This window comes from Callorhinus ursinus, unplaced genomic scaffold (genome assembly GCF_003265705.2).
Source record: "Callorhinus ursinus isolate GAN/ISIS: 27379988/994484 unplaced genomic scaffold, GSC_fseal_2.0 scaffold44, whole genome shotgun sequence".
Lineage (NCBI taxonomy): Eukaryota > Metazoa > Chordata > Mammalia > Carnivora > Otariidae > Callorhinus > Callorhinus ursinus.
This window is the reverse complement of record NW_027397106.1, coordinates 1,328,520-1,354,553: the sequence shown is the minus strand read 5'-3', so window position 1 is coordinate 1,354,553 and position 26,034 is coordinate 1,328,520. Positions and strand designations below refer to the sequence as shown.

Sequence of the window (26,034 nt, the reverse complement as noted above, 5' to 3'; positions counted from 1 at the left end):
GAAGGCAGCTTTTTCTCTACACCTGACACACATACAGAGAAAGTTCTATGATCTGCAGCCCCACATGGCCTGGGCAGAATGTGTGGGCTCAGCTACCTGGTGTTCCGTCACGACTGCAGGTGTCACAACTCTCAGAGAGGTAGGGTAGGCTGGGTTCTGCCCTTGAAAGATCCCTGCATCTCCCAGCCCCTTCCCCCAGACCAGAACACCACACCAGAACACACATAAGTATATATATGTGCCCAAGTATGGTATGAAAGAGAAGCCCAGGCAGAGTACAGTAAACCAATTGACTTGAACCAGCTTCCCACTCATTGTCCTGCCCCATTCTTTCCATCAGTTCAGCCTGGAAACCATTTGTCCTCCCCAGCCCACCCCTGCCTCCTCAAGCCCTGTGTAACTGTTAGGTTTCCTCTCTTCTGCCTCCCTGGAAAACCAAGACCCTGGAGCAGCCCCCACAGATGGTGACAGCCAGGCTCTTGATGACCTTTAGTGTCCTGTTGGCCTGTTAGGTTGTGGGGGGTTGGAAGGCAATGTGGGACCTATAAGACCAGGGCCCTTATCTGATCCAATCCTCCTTTTACTTGCTATTCTAGGCTCAAACTCAAACTCAGGGCTGCTTTTTTGCTCAGTGGGGGAATTTTTCATCCAGTGAATACTTCTTTAAAAAGTCAACTTTCTGGAAAATCCAGTGTGTGTGTGTGTGTGTGTGTGTGTGTGTGTGTGTGTGTGTTATGAATGAAGGGAGTAAGGGTCAGGTCCCTCATTTTAGATTGTGTCTCTCCCCCTCCTCTGGGTGGAGGATGGGGGCGTGGGCTGAGGTTTTATTGAGGGTGCTTTTCCTGTTGGGAGTAGGGACGGGGTCATAAAAGCCTAGAGGAGGCTGTTTTGATCTGGTGACTTCTCAGGAAGTAGCATCTGAGGTTTTGCTTTGTAAATCACTCTCCCCCAAGCTGGCTAGCTAGATTGGATTGCACTTCCCCAAGCCCACCTGGGGCCCCTCCTTACCTCCCTTTCCCCAGTAAACCAAAGGAGAAAAATCAAAGGAAGTCCAGAGCTTTCCAAATCCTATGCCTCCAATAAGAAAAGGGCTCGTTGGTGATTTTTCCCACTCAAAGTTCCAGATTTAAAAACCGTGCAACCTTTCATTTTTCTTTTTGCCCACACCGACCTTGGTCCCCCCAACCTTTCAATTAAAAAAGAACTGACATAGAAGGCAAGCAGCTTCTGAGCCAGGTGGTTAATACTATGACTCCTGGGGACTCTACCATGACTTCTGGGTCAGCTATTCTCCTGTGACTCCTTTCCGGAGCCCCAAACCCTTTCTTGGGAAGATGAGACTTCAGGTGTATAGAGAGCTTTTGAGGAGAGGCATTGGGAGTGAGGCGTATAGAAGAACCCATCTAGCGCCGAATGAATGGAGGAAACTCTCTACAGTCTGTGACCGGGTTTTATGTAATTAAGATGGGTGCAGGTGTGTGTGTGAAAGCCCACAGCCTTCTCACATCTCACATCTCGCCCATAACGCTGTAACCGAGCTGTCTCCAAACAAAATGGCATTTTACCTGAATAGCTCCATTTTGTAATGTTAATGAGCCTTCCCCCAAAGACACCCCAACCTCCCATGGGTCCCTCCATCCCCAGCCTTGGGCTAGGGAGCTGAAAGGAAAGGAAGTAAAGAGCTCTCTACCTCCGTCTCAGTTAAGGACGCTTTCAGGCCCAGGGATCAGGGCTCTTATCCATCTCTGGAAAAATGCCCCCATATGCTGGAAATGAGGCCATAGATTATATGAATTCCTGGGCCTCGTAGCACTTGCACAGGCTCTGGTTTACCCTCATTTGTTTCTCAGAGAAGTCTGGGCTGGGACATATCAAGCCCACAAGCACTAGAGAATCTCCCTCATTCCTAGGACTCAATGCAAATACACATATCGTTGTAGAGAGCTGAGCAGCCCAATAGCTACCCACGTGCAAATGTATTTATAGATCGATCTATGTCTGTATAACAGGATATATGTTTTATATCACTCTCTACTCCACATTTAAATGCAGGTATATAGATCTTTAGATTTATAGATCCACAGTAAACATACCAGTCCTCTGTTGAATTCCTGCGTGTGCATTACCAATCTTTCTGTAGTGCTGGGATGTATACCCTGGGATGTATTGGTACAGCTGTCTCTAAACATCTAGATGAATATTTGGGGGTTTTATCTCCATTGGAAAGAACTATGTGTGTATAACTCAATCTCTATTTTGAAAATTTTATCTAGATTTATGCAAGGGCCTTAACCCATAAAATAGCTACATATCGAAGCAACATATTTGGAGATCTTTACAGTGTTTGCAGTTTTGCTGCAAACTTAAACATTTGAGCATATGTTTAGAGATGGTTCCATAATACATATATCTATATGTAGGGGCATAGATCTCCCTCTGGAAGGATTTAAACTTACTACATCTCTCTCTCTCTGTGATCAATAGAGACATCAGGCAAGTGGGGCTGGAGAACGAATATCTTTTGGATGTTTTGCTTATTAAAGTGAGCGATTCTGTTACTATCTCTAAGGCTATCTCCAAATCTAGTCCAACTGAGTCATCTGCCCCCTGGAAAACCCACTGTGGGGACCACAGCCTCTCTCTCCAGGCTGTCCCTGTGCCCTGAAGTCCCAGCCAGTCTCCCCATCCTGCAGTGTCTCTCAAGACAGCCACGAAGGAGAAGGGGAGAGAAGAAGGGGAGGATCCTTCAGCTCGGCTCCTCTTGGCTCTCAGGGTGGAGAGGCTGACAGGGGCATGAGAGTCCTCCCCAACCCCAATTGGGCCTTTGGATTTGGGGAAAAAGGGTGTTTAAGTCCTTGACGGTTTTTGTGGGGTGCCCAAATGGTGCCAGGGTCTCTGCCCGACCCCTAGGTGCCCCCTCCCCAGTTGTTCTTGGTGCCCAGGGCCCAATTAAGCGACCGTCGCGCTCCCTGCAGCCCGCGCTCTTATCGGCGGGGATTGATGCCTCCACGGCTCCTGTATATCATTTCCAAGATTTTTTCTGTCCAACTCCTCGGCTCCTTTGGCTTCCGCGGCTTTGACTAATGATTGCTACAGATGCCAACGTCTCCAGAATCCTAATAACCAGGCAGGCGGACTCTTATTTACCCGGCAACATTGCCGCGTGGGGGTGGGGGGCGAAGGGGGTTGGGGTGCTGGGGTTGGGGTGTTGTAGGTCGGAGGACAGGGAGAAGGTTGTGACGAACTCAAGTTTCCCTGAACTTCTTCCCCAGTGAGAAAGACATTCCCAAATCCCTCCTCTCCCTGAGGGGGTAAAATATAATCAGAAAATGCTGCTAATAGTAACTCATGGCTTGCCTCATTGGAAGGGCTCAAAGAATGAACCGGACGTGGAAGAATAATCAGAGAAGTGTTTATTAGTTGTAAATAGATGAGAGGGTTAAGCGGAAAACCAGCGGTTTGGGGAGGAAAGAGAGTGTTTTCTTCCGGAGAGACGGGGAAAGAGGTCAGCCACGGTGGGCGCAGGGGTTCCTTTTCTTTATTCCATGGCTCCCCCTTCCTCTCCCCACCCCAAATCCACACTTCTCTTAAATGCAAGTTCCTTCCCTCTTTCCCGTCCTTCACCTCACCTTCAGTCACTCCGGCGCAGGGGCCGCTGCCCCGCGTGCTGCCGGACGCAGGTGCCCGCAGCCGGGCGCGCTGAGGCTGCCAGGGCGATGGGCCTCGGTCTGGGGCTGGGAGGCAAAAGCAGACTCCGCGGCCAACTGCGGGCTGGGGGCTGCCCGCCCTGCGCTCCCGCTGGCGCTCAGTGGCGGAAAGTTGTGGCCGAATTTGCTTGTCCCGGCGCTTCTGGCCCTCCCTCCGGCGCGGGGCGGATCTTTGGGGGAAGCGGCTGGAGCTCCCCGCCGAGCCTGGAGCCAGGCGTGGTGCTGCCTCGGGTCCCAATCCAGACCTTCTAACACACGCCACATTCGGGTGAAGAGAAAACACAAAAACGCGGAGCAGCCCAGCTCCGGGCCCAGGCATGGAGTGATAACTCACACATGGAACATTTTTCTATCAGAGGATAATGGAGCACAAAATAATTCAGGAAGGCGAATGGGCAGGGCTCGAGTAGCAGAGCCCGGCGGCGTGGGGCGCCTGCAGCCCGGGCCGCGCCGAGAACCGTGGGAGGACCATTTCGTTGGAGTGTAGGGCGAGGCAGAAGCCCGGACCGGACCCAGGCCACCCAAGGGCCAGTCTCTAAATTACAGCCCGTCAGGAGGACTCGGAAACACAAAAAGAGAGCCGAAAGATTTAAACAGTCGGAGGCAGAGGCGTCCCGACGCGACCAAAGCGAAAATCAATCACGTAATTAAACCGGGGAGAGGGCGAGGCCCGAGGCTGGGGGGTCCAGGGTTCGGAGGAGGCGGCCAAGGTGCGGGGCCGAGGCGGGCGAGCGGCCCGGGGATGGGGGCTCGCCCGCTGGGGCCAGAGCGCGGAGGGGCTGCGGGCAAGTTTAGAGCAGATCGCAACTGATTCCCGCTTGGCTGGGAAGAACAGGCTGCCTGTCCTCTCCCAGGCCCGATCCAGAAGCCACCGATGTCCCCTTCTCAGGCCCCCCATTTTTATGGAGCTGTGGTACGGGGTTAAAGCCTGCTCCCCATGGTCCAGTGGTGCCAGGGATGTGTCTAGGGAAGTTTGTCGGGGAGCCCAGGGGGCACCAAGATGCTGCCTCTGGGTTTGAGGAGATGGAGGGAGGTGGCACCCCGGTTTCAGGCCCTTACATAGTGGCCTGGGCCTTGATTCCCCCAATCCAGGAGTCAAGGCAAGCCTCTGGAATGACTCCCCTCTCTGGGCCAAGGTTGGGAAAGGGAGTAGGAGGCAGGTGAGCTTTATTAAAGGAGAAACTTGGGGCTGAGCAAACTGGGCCCCTTTGGGCAGGGAAGGAGAAGGGACAGTTCCTGGAAGAAGAAAATGAGGCACACTGGGAGCTCTGTGTTGTGAGGGAATGATGCTCTTGTTATTATAGAGGTTAATAATGGTAATGATCTTGCATGGCTGGGTCAGCCCAGAGAGACCAAGCTCTCCACAGTCCTTTCTCACAGGGGTTTTTCTGGACAAGTCAAGGGGGCCCCAACTTGGTTGTGGTTGGGGAGAATAAAATAAAGACCTTCCCTCCCCTCCCCTGCCCTTTCCTCTCTGACTCCTTGAGGACTCCAGAAAACAAGGGAATCTTATAAAAAAAAAATCTTCATCACCCCCCACCCCCATTATTTTCCTCTGTTCTTTCCAATTCACTAAAATGCACTGTCTTTGGGTGGTGGGCTTTCCTGGAGTGCCCTTCTCATGAAACAAGCAGTTACAGATCCAAGTGCCCAGGAATTCTCGCTCTGACCCTGGAGGAGAGAGACCCAGGATTCTCTTGCTTGTTCCATGGAATTCTCCCTCTATCCTTAGAATTTCCCAGTCTCTGCCTTCCTTGGCCCTGGGTGCCTGGTCCCATGGGTCTCTGGCAGCTCAGAGGCTAAGAACAGATTGGGCCATTTTGAGATGCCCTCATCAAGCCCCCAAAGGGTTCCTAGCCTCCTATCATTTCCTTAATTCTGGAAGCACCAGGCCAGGGAACCCACCATCAGCTACCCTAAAGCCAGCCTAATTCCTAGAACTTTCAAAACTGCATTTTGCCTCCTTTAAAAGTAACTCCTTTCCCCCCTCTAACAGGAAAGTTTAGGTTACAAATCTCCAGCAGCGCAAGCTTCCTGCAGCCGCAAGTCAGAATTTTCAGCAGTAACAACAAAAATATTAATAATAAAAAGAATTAAAACTTGCATCAAAGGCAGAAAGGGACACCCCAGCTCAAGTTTTAAAGGGGATATAATCCAGCAGCCTTGGATGAGAGTGGGGGTCAGTGAGGCCAGGATGAGCAAGGAAGGGGGTGGGGAACCCAACCTCTAACTAACAATTTCTCCAGCATAAAAATGAAACATCAAATTCGTTAGCCCAGGGCCTTCATTTTTCCCCTTCCACATTATAACTAGTTATTGAACTCGCTGGAAGATCTAAAGGCCATTTGCGAAGAGACAAATTTCAATGGAGTTTCCCCATCAATAACCCCATGGCAGTGACCTATTGGAACAAGTCAAACACCCGAGGTGAAATGCAGGTCACTCTGTCTAACCAATATTAAAATGCGGCCACTTTTTAAAAAGCCACTTTAAACGAGATTTGAGGAAAATTGAATTCCAAGGAAGGCAAGGCAAGGAGGGGGAAATCCACTAGAGGACCTTGCCTATGGTCTCCGAACAAACAAGAGAAATCCATCTTTAATATTTTAAAGGGGGGCAAATTAACATTCCATGATTGCTTTTTTTTTTTTTTGAGACTATAAGCGATTCCAGAAGGAAAAAAAAGGTTTAGTATTTTCTGGTGACACGTCCGGGTTATTAAAATCATTTTAGACCAATTCATTACTTTTACTGACAAGAGATTTAAGAAAAAATCAATTAAGCATTTGCATATTCTTTTGCATACATTACCTCTGCCTGCTGGCATTAGAAAGGGACAAAAACACACATATATGCATACACACACGGCAAAAAATGAGATAAGAGTCTTGCTGTAGTTTGGGGTTTTCAAGTTGCTTGGAGAAAAAATAAAAATGAAGTGAATTACTTGATTGCATACCATCTAAAAGTCAACTTATTTGAGGAGGAGGAAAGAGAGGTGTTGCGATTTTTAATCTCTAAAACAACAATAACAGAACCACATCATACACACACACAAAATCCTGCACTTCTGAGAATGGGAAAAGCAGTGACCCTCATTTTCCTTCTCTTTGCCCTCCAAATCCTGAGTTGGTTCTCCCATTTCTTTTTCTCCCTAGGAAAATCCAGGGAGCCTGAGAGGTGAGATTTTAATGCAGCACAGAATGTGTGGAGCCGCTGGGGTCCCTCAGCCGGCAGCTTGTTACTGGGGAGGGGAGGAATATGGGTTATCCAACGGTCAGTATGGTAATCCGGGCACAATAAGGCCTCGCACACAATGGACACATATTTTTCTTCAGCCGTGTCAGAAGGGAAGCGCTTTGTACTGAAACATGTTTCCGAAAGAGAAACCAGATCGAGATTTAGAAAGGAGTGGCATTCAGAGAGCGCTTGGAAGCTGGCAAAGTGTGGTCAGAAAAAATAAAAAATAAAATTGGGGCAGAGAGAGGTGGAGGGTAGACCAGGGGTGGAGATCCTTGGACTGGCAAGACAGGAGCAGGAGAGCAAAGCACAAAAGGAGAGAGGACCAGATACGAGGATTCATCACAGGCAAGAGCTGCTTGAGTGCCCCCCCATTAAGCCAATGCTAAGTGCACTAGCTCTCCAGAGGGATTTTATTTCTGTGCTTGTAATAATATCCAGGTGAAAATGTTTGCATGTATGTGTGTGGTAGAGTGTGGCCGGCTTGCTATTTTCCCCTTGTGAGAGGCGACTTCCTTGCTATTAAGGTATACGCACCCAAAAAGAGTTTTTTGGCAAATGATGTGGATGAATGTGGGATCTCCCAGATTTCATTTTCTGGAGGTGCATGTTGAATTAGCTGTGCAAACCTGGGATGAGAACCCCACATATTTATGGCTGCATAAGGAGGCATTTAATGTATTAATAAGTATTAACAGTATGTATGCATATATATTTGTTAGCTGTGATAACCAAAGACAGACTTGACATTCAGCTGGAGGCAACTGAACTCTCTGTATCTACTTATACATATTGGCCCAAAGTGGGTTTCCTGCTCCGGCTCCCTTGACCCACCTGCAGGAGCTCAGAATCCTGGGGAGTGGGGGCGTAGGATGGACGACGCCTTGGGAAGAACTCCCTAACAAGCCCAAGAAGGTGAAGAGATGGAAGAAAAGAGGGTTGTCGTGGGGGGGGGGGGGGGGCAGGACTGGTAGAAGGTGAGTGTGAGGGCTGGGAGCACAGGAGCCAGGCCAATACCTCACCTTTCCAAGGTGAGGAAGAGAATATTCTGGGCCAGGATTGGGTGGGGCAGCCTGATCCCGGGGCTGGCTTGAAGGGAGGTTGGGGGTGGGGCTGGAAGGCTTTCTCCTCCTTCAGCAACCCTCCCCCCACCCTACCTGAGCTCTCTGGAGCTTTGGCCCTCCCTGGGGGGCAGTCTGGGGGCTCTGGTTCAGACTCTTTATGTAGGGCAGCATTCAACATTGGTTTCCGTTTGCCCTCTTCCAGCAACTTATAATTAACCCACCTCTACCACCAATAACTACAACAAATAAAATCCTCCCAGGCTCCAAACCACTATCAACCAAGCAGCAGCCTTCCCGCCTCTCCACAGTTTCACGTTCCTCTTCCGACCCAACTGGCCAGTCCTCACATGCAGACGATCCCAGACAGGAGTGGGCAGGGACCCACTGGGAAATGTGGGACTCTCTTCTGAGAGACGGTGGCCCTCCAGGGAATTCCTGTTCCCTCACCCGCCTGGTGGTAAGGGGACAGGGCACTGTCCTCCTGGGGGGAGGGTATCCAGGGGCCCCCAAGCACTGGCTCCCAGTGAGCCCTGGGATGAGGAGAGACTCGGCACTGGAGGGTAGAGAGTGGCCAGCGGGCCCAGGCGGTTCTCATGCCTGCCCTCAGGGTGAGCCCTCATTTGAACGTGGGGACCCCCTCTCCCGCATCCCTAAGGTGGTGAAAGACAGGTGGGGAATCTCCCGCCTTCAGTCTCCCTCTCACAAGGGCTCTATTTTTTTTTTCCCTTTCCCCTCCTCATTCCCTTAATTGCAGATGTTCTAATTAAACCCTCAAATAGTTGTTATGCCGTTTTAAAAGGTACTTATTCAAGTGTCAACCAGGCTGGGCTGGGAGGAGGCAGCGTAGGGCGGCGAATTAAAGGTAGATTGACTAATCACGGCGGCGATCATAATAATAAAATCAGAGGGAAAAAAAATCACATTACGACTTTTCGTGGAAAGGAGGGAGCAGGCAGCCAGCGGCCGCCAGCCCTGCGCCGCCGCCGCCGACACAAAGAGTGCGGGCGATTCCGCGAGACTGATTTATGACGTTTTACAGCCCTATAAAAGCTGTAGCGACGAGGCAAGCGCTCCTACCACCGCTGGCAGATTTAGTCTAATAAATAAAACATAAACAGTTAACTTTATGTGTCACTTTTATTGTTATCAAGTAAAATATAGCCGAGCCCCGGCAAGCTATGATTTTAAACTATAATTGTTATCAAGTACAACAAGGGGACCCAGCTCCCTCCCTGGGCTCTCCCTTCTGCCACCCCCCAACTCTGAGTTATGGGATCAGCTAATTGGAATTAGTGGCACGACGTGGCCACCCCTGGCTGCAGGGGGGGGGGCGTCAGAAAAAGCAGCCCTTTCTTGCCCCCTCCCTTCTCCATGGCCCTGCCACCCTGCCATCAGGGTATTCCTGTGGGTGGGTGGCAGAGAGAGGGGAGTGGGTAGGAATGGACTGGAGACCCCCAAGTCCTGCCCAGCCTCCCCAGCTTGGTGAGTTCACCCCTCAGCTTTTGGAAAGCAGCCTGGAGCCGGCCCTTGGGAATGTGTGTTTACATGTAAACACATGTGTTACATGGATACAATCCCTGGCCGGAAGCAGGCTCTGCCCACACAGGCCTCCCACTTAGCTAGGTCTGCGCTCTGTGGGGATGAAGAAAGAAGAGCTCCCAGGGCCTTGGCTGGGCACCATCGCAGGGCTCTGACCCCTGGCAGATCCCTCTCCTCCTTGCCGCAGGTCCTTAGGAACCAGCCTTGGAGGTAGTTGTCAGAAAGCAGCAGGCCCAACGGAATGAGAGTGGAAACAGCAGTGAGCAGAAGAGATCCTCCGCTCTGGGGCCCGGGCAGGGAGGGTCAGTGGGTACTAGGGGAGGAGGGCAAGGCTTCTGAACTCTGCTTTTGCCAACCACTTCCTGTCTCTCTTTAGCGGGGGTTCAACCCCCAGACCTCCAGAAATGACGTCAGAATCCTTTGCATCCCGCTGCCTCTACCTGCCCTGTCCGGCTGGGACCCTGCCTCGCCGGCCCCATGGCCAGAGGGTTGGGTGAGTGTGTATGGGGAAGAGGGCTGGACTCTGGTATCCTTGGATGGGGGGCACCCCAGGCTCTCCAGCCTCCTGGGCTCAGCCTGGGCCCCTCCCCATCCAACCTCCACTCCAGTCCTCATTCAACTTCCTCTTCCTGCAAAAGAGGGGCGCTGCCCGGTGACCTACACAGACTGAGACAGGATCAGGATCGCCATGAATGGAGACCTCTGGAAAAGCTCTGGAACCGAGGCCCAGGGGGCCCACCGGAGGCCCACGGGGAGACCCTGGGAGGGGGCTGAACCACAGCCTCCCCACAGCCCCCCAAAGCCCAGGTTTTGGAAGGGAGCTGGGGGCTTCCCATCTCCTTTTGCAGGGGAGGGCTGTCAGTCGGCGGAGTGCGTACTGGGGGCACCTCAGCCCCCGCCGGCTAGCCCCACATCACCACCACCACCACCACCCCCCCCAGCACCACCACCACCACCACCACCACACACACAAAAAAATTGGATACATTTTGAATAAAGCGATTCGGTTCCTTATCCGGGGACTGGGTTGCTCCGTGTGATTGGCCGGCGGAGTCACATGGTGAAAGTAACTTTACAGGGTCGCTAGCTAGTAGGAGGGCTTTATGGAGCAGAAAAACGACAAAGCGAGAAAAATTATTTTCCACTCCAGAAATTAATGATCATGAGCTCGTATTTGATGGACTCTAACTACATCGATCCGAAATTTCCTCCATGCGAAGAATATTCGCAAAATAGCTACATCCCTGAACACAGTCCGGAATATTACGGCCGGACCAGGGAATCGGGATTCCAGCATCACCACCAGGAGCTGTACCCACCACCGCCTCCGCGCCCTAGCTACCCCGAGCGCCAGTATAGCTGCACCAGTCTCCAGGGGCCGGGCAATTCGCGAGGCCACGGGCCGGCCCAGGCGGGCCACCACCACCCTGAGAAATCACAGCCGCTCTGCGAGCCGGCGCCTCTCTCAGGCGCCTCCGCCTCCCCGTCCCCAGCCCCGCCAGCCTGCAGCCAGCCAGCCCCTGACCATCCCTCCAGCGCCGCCAGCAAGCAACCCATAGTCTACCCATGGATGAAAAAAATCCACGTTAGCACGGGTAGGCAACTTTGCTTTTTGCTCTCCCCCTCCCTCCTCTCTTCCCCAGCGCTCCCCACCCTCCCTGGCCCCCTCCGGCCCCCCGTCCTCCTTTCTCTCCTTCCCCCTCTCTCTCCAGGAGCGACTCTGGGTTAGCACAATTGAACTGGATTTACGAGCGAGAATGGGTAATTACATCCCCCATAAATTTTATGGCTTAGCTACTCTGGGCAGTCCGAGCCATGTGCTACGATCTGTTATGTATGTGTGAAAACTATGCTCGCTTTCTAAGGGCGCATAAATAATTCAGTGTCGTTACAATGAGGATTCCCCTCTTATTACACTACAAAGTCTCCAGCTTCCTTCAACTTCTTTATAACCCATTTAGCTTGATGACTTTATTTCCACCACCCCTCCTCCTGTTCCACAGAGCTGAGGATGGGGTGGGGGGGAGCCTGCTGCCTCTGAACCCCACTATTTGCTTTTCCCCCTCCTCCTCCCCCCAGTGAACCCCAATTATAACGGAGGGGAACCCAAGCGCTCGAGGACAGCCTACACCCGGCAGCAAGTCCTGGAATTAGAGAAAGAGTTTCATTACAATCGCTACCTGACCCGAAGGAGAAGGATCGAGATCGCCCACTCGCTGTGCCTCTCTGAGAGGCAGATCAAAATCTGGTTCCAAAACCGTCGCATGAAATGGAAGAAGGACCACCGACTCCCCAACACCAAAGTCAGGTCAGCGCCCCCGGCCGGCGCTGCGCCCAGCACCCTCTCGGCAGCCACCCCGGGCACTTCTGAAGACCACTCCCAGAGCGCCACGCCGCCAGAGCAACGGGCAGAGGACATTACCAGGTTATAAAACATAACTCACACCCTGCCCCCACCCCGTGCCCCCGTCCTCCCCTCACACACAAATTGACTCTTATTTATAGAATTTAATATATATATATTTTTTGGTTCTTTTCTCTCTTCCTTCCACCTTGTCCCTTGTCAATTCCAAACTGACAAAACAGATAAACAAGCCCTCTGCCCTTGTCTCCCTTCCACTGTTAAGGACCCTTTTAAGCATGTGATGTTGTCTTAGCATGGTACCTGCTGGGGTTTTTGTTGTTGTTGTTGTTGTTGTTGTTTTTATTTTTTTAAGGTCATTTTGGGGGGTTATTTATTTTTTAAGAAAAAAGCTGCAAAAATTATATATTGTAAGGTGCGATGGTCTGGTTTGGGTGAATTTCAGGGGAAATGAGGAAAAGAAAAAAGGAAAGAGATTTTTAAGCCAATTCTCCTCCTCCTCCTCCTCCTCCTCCTCCCCCCCCCCCTTTCCTTAGGCCTTTTGCATTGAAAATGCACCAGGGGAGGTTAGTGAGGGGGAAGTCATTTTAAGGAGAACAAAGCTATGAAGTTCTTTTGTAGTATCGTTGGGGGGGCTGAGAGGAGAGGGGGGACGACAGCAGACAAAGCTAAATGCATCTGAAGAGCCTCTCAGAGCTGTTCAGTTTGAGGAGCCAAAAGAAAATAAAAATGAACTTTCAGTTCAGAGAGGCAGTCTATAGGTAGAACCCCCCCCCACCATCGTGGTTATTGTGTTTTTGGACTGAATTTACTTGATTATTGTAAAACTTGCAATAAAGAATTTTAGTGTCGATGTGAAATGCCCCGTGATCAATAATAAACCAGTGGATGTGAATTAGTTTTACGTCAATGTCTGATGGTTTCTTTTTATCCTCCTCCTCCTTCTGGCCTGGTAACATCCCACCTTCTCTATAGTTGCCTGAGTTTACTCTAAGCAAACACACAAATCTTAACTCTCAACTCAGTTTCCCAATGTCCTTAGACGAACCGGCAAGGGGGTTGGGGCAGGGGATCCTCAAAAGAGGAGATATGGGAGATTAGTGCTGCTTTCTCCCGTCCCTTCCCTGAGTCTGCAGAGAGGGACATAGAGTATGGAGCTGGGTCTCAGTTTCTTTAGTTAGGCACAGTATCTTCTTTTTGTTCATGCCTCTCTCCCCTCTTCTCTTTTCTCTCTGCTGAGTAGGCCTGCCTGATTTGCAGACAAGAAGGCAAGTTTAAGGAGTGGCGGGGGGAGACAAGAGTTTTCATCTTTTAGGACTCTTCTGGGATGAGGGATGAAGGAAGATGCCCCCTCAATGTGCCTGTGCTTCTTAAAAGAAGGAAGATTTTTGAGCTGGTGATTCTGGAGCAGCAAAGTGACCTGTCAGGGTGGCTTCTCTGTTTGTTTAGACTTGGAAAGAAGGGTGAAGTGGAGGCCAGAGGCCCAGGAGGCCCCCTTGCATGGGTAGGCCTCAAAGCCTGATGCCTAGAGATAATGAAGAACTTTTATTTTTTCCCCTAACTTTTATCATGGACCTGCCAGGTGTTGAGAAAAGACACAGGGAGAGGCAGGGACCAACCCTCTTCCTATAAGCTCCCAGGTCCTGCCTGGCAGGGCTTGGGGGACAGCTGGAGCAAGGCTCTCAGGCTGTTTTTAAAAAAAAAAAAAAATTCAATTGTTTCCTTAGGGATAAAAGAAGGGGGGGCAGGAGAAACAACAACAACAAAAACTGGCCTGGATTACCTGAATAATTAATTTAAGCCAAAGGCGCCCAAATAATCCTGATCCTGAAGACCAGGCCCTAAGCAGGGCCTGCTCAAATCTTTTCTCGTTTGTTGGGAGGAGGTGGGGGTGGGTACTTGGTGAGCTCCTCAGACAATTTATCCAAATTTCAGAATAGAGGGCTACCAGAAGTAGAATAAAGAGGGCGAAGAGATCTGGGATTTCTAGAGGAGCCAGGGATACCCCTCTGCCCTCTCCCCAAATTCTGGAGTGAAAGGTAACAATGGGGCCAGTTGTGAAAATCTGTTGTTCAGCCATGCTTTGGATTTATTTCCTCTTGAACCACTTGCTGGGTGGTACTTGGAGTGGCATGCACATGGGTGCGTGCGTGTGTGTGTGTGTGTGTGTGTGTGTGTGTGTGTGTTTTGGGGGGAATCACTTGGTCCTGTAGGTCTACTTTCTCCCCCCAACGGTGCCCTGGAGATAGCAAAACATGCTGCCTACAGTGTGAGGAAGAAGGGCCAACAATTATCTGGAGTTATTTTATGTAATCAAGTGAATTAGGGTCCAAATCGGACTGTAGCTCCTAGCATCTTGAGGCAATTGACTTTGGGGCAGGAAAAGGGGGTCCAACCATGCTTGGGAAAAGGGAAGGAAGGTCTGAGGGGTGGACTTAGGTGTCTTTTTAACCCTGTAAGGAAGTTTAGATGGAAAAAGGGGGGGGGGAGAAAGAAAACGAACTTAAGATCCATAGTCTTATTCTAACTTTGCTCCTTTGGTGTTTTAGAGGAATTTATTCCCCTCTCTTCCCCAAAGCTGAAGAGGTGAAATCGAGGAGGAAAAAAATGACTCTCTTTTCTTTCTTAAGCTTCTCCCTGAACTTGCCGAGGGGACACTCTAGCTCAGGAAAGAGTAGCAAAGGGTTGGCACAGTTCTTTTATTGGCCTTCTTTAGGGGCTTCACCTAGGCTCCCCTCCTCTCACACGTACACACACATAGTTGTTCTCTGTCCCTCTTGGTGTGACCAGGGGAAACATCAGAAATCCCTAATTCTTGACAAATGAAACAAAACTAAACCCCCTTACATTTGAGTTTTTGAAGATTTTGGCCTCTGGCCTTCCCTCCAGTGGGCTCCATTCTCTCCTCTTTGCCCCAAGCTCTCCTTTCCTTGGGCTTGCCCACCCCAGAATGGGATCAGGGTCCCAGAGAGGGAGTGAGGGGCGTGGAGGGCCGACCCGGGCCCCTAGCTCCAACAGTCTGGGTCCCTGCTGCTGCTCCCCGCGATGCTGCCACAGCCTCACTGGGAAGGGCTGGAGCTTTTATTGAAGTTGGGTTGAGCAGAGGGGAAAGGCTGGGGGGGGGGGGAGGACGCAGCCCAGGTTCACGGGGAGGACACAGCATTTTCTCTCCCATCGCCTTTATATTCGGCAGCGCCTCTGACCTCTCCCCCACCCCCATCTCCGACCCTCCCAAGCCAGCCCTTGCTCAGCCCCTGGTCTCCAGATAGGATGCCACTGCTTTTGTAGGGCTGGGGATTTCTTGCCCAGAGTAATGGGAGAGGCAAGGCGCATGAATGCCTGCTAGCGCATTGTATCTTTCTCGCCAATGGCTAAGTTAAAAGAAGACGGGGTGAAAGCGGCAACGCCAGTCTTCCAAGATCCTTCTCTCCAAGCCACCTGGAGATCCCCACAGGTCACAACCCCCCTTGCCATGTAAGTAGTTAGCACTCGATCTGCTCAGGGTGAGGAGCACAGCAGCTACAACTCTGCCTCTGTGTGCATTTCCATTTTTAGCTCAACTCCCGATCTTGGGGAGGGAAGGCGGGAAATCCAATCATGAACAGAGGGCTTCTGCTGGGGGAAAATGGAGTTTCTGTGCCCAGTCGTGTACCTGGGGAGTGAAGAAACTTGGCTCAGAAAGGAGAAGGTGGGGAGGGAAAGTGAGCCTGGGGTGGGGGAAGGCCTGGGGAACTCGATTTCTCTGAGGGCGTCTTGCGGCTACTCGTATGAAGTTTCCTACAAAGTTTTCCCTGCAATCTGTGCATCAGCTTTTTTTTTTTTTCATGCGTGGACTTAGCGGATTGCAGTTCAGAGCTGCCTTCCTGCTGTTAGATGGATGTGTGTGTGTGTGTGTGTTTGGGGGAGTGGAATGGAAGATAAAACAAGGGGGTTCTCCAGAACTTGGGACCAGGGTACCCTCTGCTAGGCACCATTTGTCCACTTGTCCAAGATCAGGGAAGACAGACTCCGAAGGAGGCCCTCCAGACTGAGGGTGCTCTGACGGGGAGGAGCAGCGTGCTGGGGCAATTCCACCATCTTTTCCCCTGCCTTTTGCCCAGTCCTGGGGGAGCACGCTATCGCCCTCACAGAGCTCCTTCTCATAGTTTTCCACAGCTTCTATCTGGTACCCCTCTTTCAGAGAGCTAATTCTGAGACCCTTCCAGGCTTGGAAAAAGAGACAGAGGATTCCCCCCAACTCCAGCGGCCACCAGAGCACAGAAGGAATATTTATTACCTCTCTGGATATCATTATCTAAGAATACAATTTTATGCACTTCCTAATCTGTTAGCTTGATTTATCTGGATGGGCAGGAGCCCAAAATAAATATTTGGGGGATTCGGAAGGAAAAAAGTCTTTGCTTCTGACCAGTCTTTCTGATTGAACTGATCACCCCCCCACCCCACCAACTTGCCCTGATTTTTCTACACCCCATATCACTAGCCCCATTTAAATTTTTTCTCTGTAGCTTGTGGCTGTTTGGGGAATCGGTGTTTTAGTTGCCTCTTGAGAATTAAAAATGGCCGGGTATACTGTTTGAACCAGAGACCTGAAGGGGTCCCTCAGCCACCTTAAAATCTGTATAGCTCTCGATGTTCGGCTCCCTTTTGGATTTGGTAGCAGAGAGAAACCGAGGTTTGCTCATCTGCCCTCCAGGTCCAGGAGCCCCTTCTCAGACCTGGCTCTGTCTCCACGCCTTAGGATTTGTCTTCTCTTCTCTCTCTGGGGTCAGCTCAGGAGCTTCTTGAACTACAGGGTCCATCCGGAAGCGGAGCCCACAGCCATGCAGACAGGGGCAAGGGCCTCTGCAGCTCCATCTTCCTGCTTCCCGGTTCCTGCAGACCCGCCTAGCTGATAACTTAGGAGGCAGGGAAGACAAGGATGGGTAGGGAGGATCTCCCCTGTTTGAGGGTGAATAGGGTGACGGAGTGTAATAAATGGAAAGGGCTATTTTAAATTTCCAGTCCCCATCAGCAATGACCAGATTTCCTAAGATGTAGGGTCCTCTAGGGTCTCTCCTGCCAGTTGGGATGGGGTAGGGGTCAGACCCAAAGAAGTGTCACGTCTGCTCACTACTCCCTTCTGACCCTCTGCCCAGCCTCGGAGATTGGGGGAGGGAAGGATATTTGAACTTCCAGGGGACAAGCTTAAGAGGGAGCGTGGAGGAGGCACTGCCAAATAGTCCGAGCCTAGGCTCCCGCTGCCGTCCTCTGGCTTCCCAGCAGCCGGTGCCAGAGAACGGGGCACAAAGCGGCCGCTGTCTCCGGGGATCCCGGCTCCCTTCTGGAGCGACCAGTGTCCTGAGGATGGCCAACTGGGGCCCGCCCGGGCAAAGGTGAGGTGCGAGAGGCCGCCGGCAGTCCGGCGGCCCCTCCGGGTTCCACGCCACGGCCGCTCCGGGCTCCGTGTCGCCTTCAGCTGGGTCACGACCCCGGGCTCGGCCCGCGGACAATAGGGCTCTGGGCGGGGGCCGCGGGCCGCGCGACCGGCCGAGCGGGTTCACTGCGCGGTGAACTCCGCTCCACCTCCGGGTCTCGGGTCTCGCCCTTTAAGAGCCCAAGCTCCCTTTTCTTTGCCCTATTCCGCCTTCATTTTTTTTCGTGGAAAATTGAGCACACTCTCCATTGCTCCTCGACCGAGCAATACCTCACCGTGACCACCACCAAATCGGATTCCATTTTCTTTAGAAATGAAAGCATAGTTTTCTCCCGAGCTACAAGAGCGGGGAATAGGACTCTCTCAAGATATTTGTGGGCACACAGAGAAGAGAAGACTCCCAGGCCATCAAACCAACAAATGGTCTCCTCCGTCACAGGAATTCCACGCCCAGAATGGGTCCTCTCTGCACCCCACCCCAAGTCATAGGAAGAACTGCTTCCCTCTTCCCCTGCCCTTTGTCTCTGGGCACTAGATTAGGATCGGGGCTCTTGTAAAAGGGGAGAAATGCTCTCAAATCTGATGGGCAGGGACTGGACTGGGTTATCCATGGGGGGGGCAGAGTGTGAGTGGGGAGTGAGTAACTTGGGAGATGTCCCCCAACCGGTTTGTTCTTGTTCCTCCATCTCTCCCCATCCCAGTGATTGCCTGGCCCTTATTTGTGACTCTGTCCCTTTGGGCAGTGGCACAGTGTTTGTAACTTTGTCCATGTGGAGTCTTTCCACTCAGCTAGAATAGACCTTGGAAAATAAGATTGCAGAATATGGTTGGTTCTAGCTGGAGGCAAAAAAGGCAGGCAGTTTGGGGAGAGGAGAAAATGGGGGAGGTATGGAATATTCCCCGTGGACATTTGCTTCCTGCCTTTCCCCAGCTCCCCAGCTCAGCCCTATCTTGCCTGACCAAGCTCAAAGGTGAGATGGAGAGATGCACCCCCCAACTTGGGAACCTTTCTTCTTGGACCCCATCGGACCATTTCCACCCATTTTGGAATGTGACTGCCTATAGCCCTGCCTGTCTTTACTTGGCTGTTTCGAGGTCTCTGCCTGGCATTTCTATTGCTTTCTGTGCTCCGTGTTTCCTCACATCCTTGCTCCTCTGCCCCTCTCATCCTGCAGCAATCCTCTGGGATGATCCCCAGCCCCAGTGCTCCTCCTAGAACTCCCCTCCAACTGAGAAAGCAGAGAAGAGGAACCAAAAGGTGGGGGCAGCAATCTGGGAGGGACAGCTGAGGTTCAAAAGTTCCTCCGGTCCAGGCCACCTCAGGGGTCGACTGGACCGACAGCTCCAGGGCCAGCAGCAAATAGAACAAGGTTTTACAGCCTGGGCAGATGTCGGCTTAGCCAACTCACCCGGATTCCCCTTTATCTCCTCCACCAAAGAGGCTCCAATCCCCACCATACCTTTGTTCTCTTTCCTTCCCCCCACCTCCCCCTCTCTTCCTCCGTTTGATCCTGCCTTTCCCCCTCAAATTATTTCTTTAGATCTGGAAGCATCTGTTCCTGCCTGCCCCTCCCCCCCCACGCCCTCCTTTCCTCCTTTTCCTCCTCCCTCCACTTCTGGGAGTCAAAGAAGCCCCCAAATGGAGGGCTTCTGGCATCTAGCCTGCTCTGCTACCCCAGGGCCCAGAGACCAGTGAGGCCAACCGTTGAGAACCCTCCCCAACCCCCATCACAGGCATTTTATTCTCCTAGCTGGTTGAGAGCCCTGGAATTGCAGAGTGAGTCTTGGCCCCCAGGGACCAGTCTCTTCTCTCACTGGGACATTTACCCATTAAATTCAGGTGAAAGTGAGAAATCTGAGGTGGAAGGGTTTGGTGAAGAATTACTTAGGTAATTGCCCCAGTTCTCTGGGGGCTGTTTTGGGCTCTGGAGTTTGAATATGTCTTCATATCCCGACCATAGAGGGGAGATGGCCTTGGCAGGAGAGCCTGCCCCTTCCCTGGATGGCAAAGTCATTTTCTGAGCAATTAGAAAGCCTTCCAAGCCCTCCCAGAATTCCATAACCCTAACCGAGGAGACCAAGACAGTGTCCACACTATGCACATTAGAGGGCCTCTTTTCTCTCTCCTCCAAAAAATAAAAAGAAACATATCCAGGAATGTGTGGTCTCCAAAGCTTAAGGAGAGGGTGGTAAACCCAGTCCGGGTGAACAACAGAATGTCTTTTCCTCTCCTAGTCAATCCAGTTCAGTCTGAGTCCAGATAATTCAGGCCAAGACTCTTGAACTCAGCCTGGTAGACCTGGCTTTAGCAAAAGCCCACTTCCAATCCCAGAGCACCAGACTGGAATAATGCCGAGGTCCTCGCCCTACTGCCCGCCATTGACAACTGGTAGAAGCGAATAAGGCCTCTCTTCCCTCCCCTTCCTCCAGCTCCATCCTGAGATTTCGCCCTGCCTGGCATCCTGCTTCCTCTTCTGTCCTTGAAGACCAGTGGTTGGCCAAAAGCCCCAGATTCATGCTCCCTGTGGCTCTGCCACTCAGTTTCCATGGCAATGAGAGGCAACTGAACTATTCCCCCCTGCCCTTCAGCTGGTTGGATAGACCTATATCAGCCAAGATGTTCCTTGGGGGAACCTGACCGAAGAAAGATACAGGAGACGGGAGTCTGTATTTTGTTATAGCATCTTTGCTGATTAGTCAGGATGGAAGAGGGAAGACTGGGGTGAGAGTCCCTCCCTCCAGTCTCTAATTTCACACAGTCCTTTCTCTCTGCACACATGGTTACCTAGGAACACACCCTCACAACACACATGACGGATTCATGCTAGGACCTCAACACATTCGCTTCTTCTGTTCACATCTGCCTGGGTAGGTGACTTTGCTGAAGGCGTGTGTGTACGTGCATGCGTGTGCGTGTGAGTAGGGGTAATGTGTGACAGAAAATAACATCCCAGCTAGAGCTCCTGTGAAGTAGGCTCTTTGACCTATCACTAATGTCCCTGGTAACAGAGGCTTCTGCTGCCCCCTCTCTCCCACACACTGCTCTCCAAAGCTTGCTCCTTGCCCAAAGACCGTGGGGACTGAGGACTCACCCTGATCCTGCAACTTGGCTCCTTAGGCCCGGGGTAGGTCTAGAAGAAGGAGGCGGAGTCAGAGGCCTCTGGAAGACCAGATTCCTCACTTAATACTCTGACTTTTTCAAAGTTAGATCAAAACCGTGAACATTTCTCTAACCCTCCAGTCTGCACGACTCTGCCCGCAGGCAGGACCTAGGAAACCACCGTCACCACCACACCAGCAGCAACAGGGACAGCAACGTGAAGATCTCTGGGGGTCACTAACTGCCTTATGGTGGTATTGGAGGAGTCAGGGGACTAATGTAGGAAAAGTACTTCGATGAGTGCTCAGCACACAGCAAGCTTTCAATAAGCGCTATTTCTCCTTCTTCTTCTTCTTCTTCTTCTGACTATTACTATTAACAATAACAGGCATTTTCTTAAGTGTTTACTATGGACCAGGCACTGTGTTAAATTTGCTATCTCATTCGAGCCTACAATAACGCTGGAAGGAAGTTGTTGTGGATCTGCATTTTACCCAAGAGGAAGATGAGGGAGGCCCAGGAGGCTAGCCATAGGCCCCATTGGCAGAGCCAGGATGCCAGTCAGACATCCTGGTGGGTGGGTGCCCTGAATCCCTCCAACAATCCTTTGCTTGTGATGGACAGGGGTGCTGGCTGTCAGGATGGGCTGAGTTTAGCGGGGAGCGCCAGTGAGAGTGTGGGGGGCTGCGCCAGCCTGAGCACAAGCAGGACGTACAGTAACCTGAGTTTCACTACCGGACTTGCCTGGGCAGGTTCTTGTCCTCATCAACAACAGGCTGTAACTCAGTGGTTCTCAAACTTTTTGGTCTCAGGATCCCTTTACACTCTTAACAATTATCAAAATCTCAAAGAACTTTTAAAATATGAGTTATAGCTATCAATATTTACCTTATTAGAAATTAAAACTGAAACCTTCTAAAAATCTTTTTTTTAAATAATAATAATGAATCCATTACATGTTAACGTAACTAACTTTTCAGAAAAAAATAACTATATTTTCCAGAACAATTTAGTGAGAAGAATGTCACTGTTTCGCATGGAGGCAAATCTCTTTAATGTCTAGCTTCATAGAAGACAAATGGATTCTCGTACCTGTTTCCGCATTCAATTTGTTGCAATACATTGTTTTGGTTGAAGTATATGAAGTACATAGCCTCATGCAGATAAGTAGCAGGGAGAGGAGAGACCTCTTGCGGAGCTCCTGAAAGGATTTTCAAGAACCCCCAGGGATCCTTGGACCACATTTTAAGAACCACTAATCTGACCGACTGAGCTAACCAGCAGAAGCCACTCCATTGGTTTATATTGGATACCGTTTTAGCTCATTAGTGGTGCTTCTAACTCCAAAACCTATCGTCATTTCGCTATTCCATGCTGTATTTGGAATGTGTCATCTTTGGCAACTTATTCAACTTTTCTATCCCATGGATAGATTAACAGACAGAAAGATAGACATATACATACATATATGCTATGTATGTCATAGATATATATTCATCATTTTTTAGTACCAAAATGTAGAGTAAAATACAAATTTATAGATAAAATGGCCTTCCTATGTTTAGCATTGTTTGAGATGGCAGCTTAGCTATTAATGTCAGTCTTGTGTTTCAGGAGGGGAAGCTGAGCCAAAGAGGGTGATGTGACTTGCTGAAGATGACATGCTCAGCAAGTGGTGGACAGTAGTCTCGAACTGTCCTCTAACTCCTAGACCTGTATTTACCCACTCAGAACCCCTCTCTCTAGAGACATAGGTGTATAACATGTGTATGGAAGGCAGATGTGTGCCATGCACAAACTCTTTCTGGAAGTATATGTGATGGTTGTATTTATCTGAACATATCTATGTGTGAGAGGAGAAAACTATCTTGTACCTGCATGCAAAGGTATAGTTTTGTTAAGAGGTACAAGGCACCAGCCTGACAGGGTTTTTCCCTCCTCACCAAACTCTCCACGTGTCTGTGGTCCTGGGCTTGATCTGTCCATTGTCAGGAACATTTCTTCCTTCCAGGTCTCCTGCTGGTACATTCTCACTGAGAGTGTGTAAAATTGCCCACATCTTCATATGAGCACACAGAACAGGTGTAACAATATAATATGCCCTTCTTTTTCTTCCCCCGAACATCATGTCTAACACATCTTTTCAGAATAAGTGATCTACAAGTGTCCAACCAAGGAAAGCATAGCTGTGTGAACCGAGGTGTGTATCTGTCTGCGTAAATGCAAATGTGGAGCCCTTGGGTACCCATATACTTGTCTGGGTAAGCCCCATGCAAATGTATGAGCAACTGGAGTCTCAGTTCTTTCATTAATCTGATAAGGATTTATTCACAAATTCTATGTTTTATGGCTGTGTGAGGCTCATGTTTATGCAGGATCCAATGAGAAGAACCTTCGGTAGGAAGTCAGGCTGCCTGAATTCTAGTCAGAGCTTTCTGCTCCCACTCGCTGTAAGCAAATCCCTTACCCAGTGAGAGCCTCCACTTCCTCATCCACATAATGGGGGGAAACAATTATAGTCTCAGCTACATCTCTGGATGGGGAGTGTAGCAAGGCAGTAGTAAGAGATGCCTGAGTGAACATGATTCTTTTTTTGTTATCGAAAATTTCAAACACAATAGTGGAGGAAATAATATAATCTAACACTCATATACCCATCACCTCACTTTAACAATGATCAACCCATGACCAATCTAATTTTATCTACGTTGAACCCAATACTACCTCATAGATTTTGAAACAAATCTCAGAAGTCATGTCACTTCTCCTGTGAACAATTCAACGAATACCTCTAAAAGATAAAGACTTTTTAAAATAACATAACCACAATATTATTATCATCCCCACCCAAATATTTTTCAGTAAAATTTGTTAGCTTGTTTAAAGAATGGAGAAAGGTCTTTAACAGCGCAGAGCTGCTGACTCCCTTGTGCCTCATGCTCAGAGTTGATGAATGTCAATAAGGGAAAATGAGTAGAATGGGGAGGAAAAGATGAAGTTTCCTTTTTTATTTCCATCTTAAAATCCCAGTTCACCTCCAGACCCTCCCTTCAACTCATTAGGTCCATTAAAAATGGGCTGACAGGGGACCCTGGAGGTCTAGAGCTGGTGGAAGCAGCCAGAAGGGGCCCTTGGAAGACACTGCAAACCTCATTTTGGAAGAAAATATTTGTTGAGCCAGAAGGAATCTGAGCAGAGGGCCTGCCCAACCATTCTCCAGCATCAGATTTCGTCCTTGGCTTGCCAGGCAGACTTCACAATATCTGAAGTCTCACTGGAGTTACTGATCTCCAAAGACATGCAGATATGTACATGTAAGAGCATCCTCCTACAGACACCCAAAAGGAGATATGCACAGAGGCACAGGCAAATCCACCTGCCCATACACAGGCCATGTACAAACACATGCAAACACTCAGAGACAGATGCAAATGTACAAGTATGTATCAGCAAACTTAGCCATGCGGGAAACACAGAGACACAAATCCAAACACTCAGACATATGTGAATATGCAGGGATACAAACGAAGTTCTGGAACAAAAATACAAAAAGCCAAGTACAAAAGCCTGGATGCATGTAAATATACATTGGGCCACTTTTGCTCATGACCAGTTAACATGGCCAAGGTCCATTCTAGCTGGCTTTTTCCCTCTCATCTCATCAAATGGGTCAAATATCAGCCAAAGCTACATTCTGTGTCACCTTCATGCAGATATGCACCAAAGACAAGTCATCCCAAGGTCTTCCCACTGCCGCTGACAGCACAAGTTCTCTGTCCGCCCTGGTCCTCTCTCCCCAAAAGACAAGGTTAGGAGTACTGGGCATGGTATGTAGGCGTGTGTGGGACCATATGGACACTCATTTCTTTGTCCTAAGAAGTCTGCTCAGTAAGAAGGAGAAGAACACTGGCCATGTAGAAACTCTAAGTCAGCTCAGACTGACAGGGGAATGTCGCTTTGCCTACACTGTCCTATAGGGATAGGTGGACTGATTTCTCACTAAATTGGTCAACCCAAGTGGGTGTTTTGGCATCTCACAGACATGACCTGAGAGTGCTTTCTCTGGGCCTTAGTGAAGCTGTGTCAATCGTCTGGGTTTGACTCTTTTTAATGAACTTACCAATCCATTCAAAGAATAAAGGTGATGCTGCTGAGTAGATCAGATGGTGGTTGGCTACGCCTTGCATGGCTGCAGGGTGATTCTGAATCAAAAAGGATGGCCAGAATCTGACAATTTAAAAATAAAATCCATCAATTAAGTAGAGATAAACCAGTGGGGCTATTTGGCACTATGTTCACCAAAACCCGTCAACTGACTAAAATGTCCTCATTCCAACCAATTTTTGCGAGATGTAGCCACAGCCACAGCATCTGAGTCAGGGGACGCAAATATGTTTGCCTTGAAAGCTGAATTGACGCTGGCGTTTAGGGTAGGGAACGGGCTGTGTAAGTGACTGTACATTTGGGGAAGGACAAAGCAGTGGTGCAGGGCTGTGTGTGTGATTAGACAAGGACATGTGTCTGTGCCCATTTACAGCCAACATCACTGACAAGAAAGTAAAAATTGTGTAGCATAACTGGGGCTCTCCCTTTACATGGGATCACAGGATGTTAGGTATCGAAGGGACTTTGAGCTCATGTGGAGACTGAGGCTTGGACAATTTTAAATGTCCAAGATCACCCAGCAAATAAATGGCTGAGACATACTTAGATACTATATTCGTTTGCTAGAAACGCCATAATAAAGGACCACAGACCAGGTGGCTTAAACAATAGAAATTTATTTTTTCAAAGTTTGGAAAGTTTAGGAGTCCAAGATCAAGGTGTTGACAGGGTTGGTTTTTATTGTTTGTTTGTTTCTTAAGATTTTATTTATTTGAGAAAGAGTGTGCATGCGCCGGGGTGGGGCAGAGGGAAAGGGAGGAGCAGACTCCCAGCTGAGCAGGGAGCTGGATGTGGGACTCAATCCCAGGACCCCGGGATCATGACCTGAGCTGAAGGCAGACGCTCAACCGACTGAGCCACCCAAGCACGCAGGGTTGGTTTCTTTGGGGGTCTCTCTCCTCCGCTTGTAGATGATGTGCCGCATATGGTCTTGACTTCACATGGTCTTTCCTCTGTGTCTGTGACCTAATCTCCTCTTCTTAGAAGCAGACCAGTCCGACTGGATTAGGGCCCACCCGTATGACTGCACTTGACTCAGTTACTTCTTCAAAGGCCCTATCTCTAAATACAGTCGCCTTCTGTGGTACTGGGGGTTAGGACGTCAACATATGAATTTGGGGAGGAACATAATTCAGACCATAACAGACACCAGGACTCTAGACTCCAAGTCCAGTGCTGTTGTGCCCACATCAGACTAATAAGAGATCTGGTGGATTTTGTTCCTGAATTGGTTCAATTGTGTTTTGTTTCTTTTTTTTTTTTTTAAGATTTTATTTATTTATTCATGAGAGACAGAGGTGGGGGAGAGAGAGAGAGAGAGAGAAGCAGAGGGAGAAGCAGGCTCCCAAGGAGCAGGGAGCCCGATGCGGGACTCGATCCCAGGACCTCGGGATCATGACCTGAGCCGAAGGCAGACGCTCAACCATCTGAGCCACCCAGGC

General features: G+C 50.0%; 1 protein-coding gene across 6 annotated transcripts in view; it reads left to right on the top strand.

The window, feature by feature from the left end:
* Positions 1 to 12,799, top strand: part of HOXC4 (homeobox C4) — a 60,282-nt gene extending 47,483 nt beyond the window's left edge. For 2 of the 6 annotated variants that reach the window (XM_073881897.1, XM_073881896.1), the window contains exons 2-4: positions 9,927 to 10,043; positions 10,189 to 11,145; positions 11,630 to 12,799. In XM_073881897.1, the coding sequence (XP_073737998.1) occupies positions 10,707 to 11,145; positions 11,630 to 11,982 (792 nt within the window). In that variant the 5' untranslated portion in view covers positions 9,927 to 10,043; positions 10,189 to 10,706 and the 3' untranslated portion in view covers positions 11,983 to 12,799. Of the gene's footprint in view, positions 1 to 9,288; positions 9,494 to 9,648; positions 9,761 to 9,926; positions 10,044 to 10,188; positions 11,146 to 11,629 lie in introns of those variants that run through there. The other 4 variants (XM_073881899.1, XM_025883304.2, XM_073881898.1 and 1 more) reach the window with 3 other exon arrangements.
* The last annotated feature ends 13,235 nt before the right edge of the window (positions 12,800 to 26,034 follow it).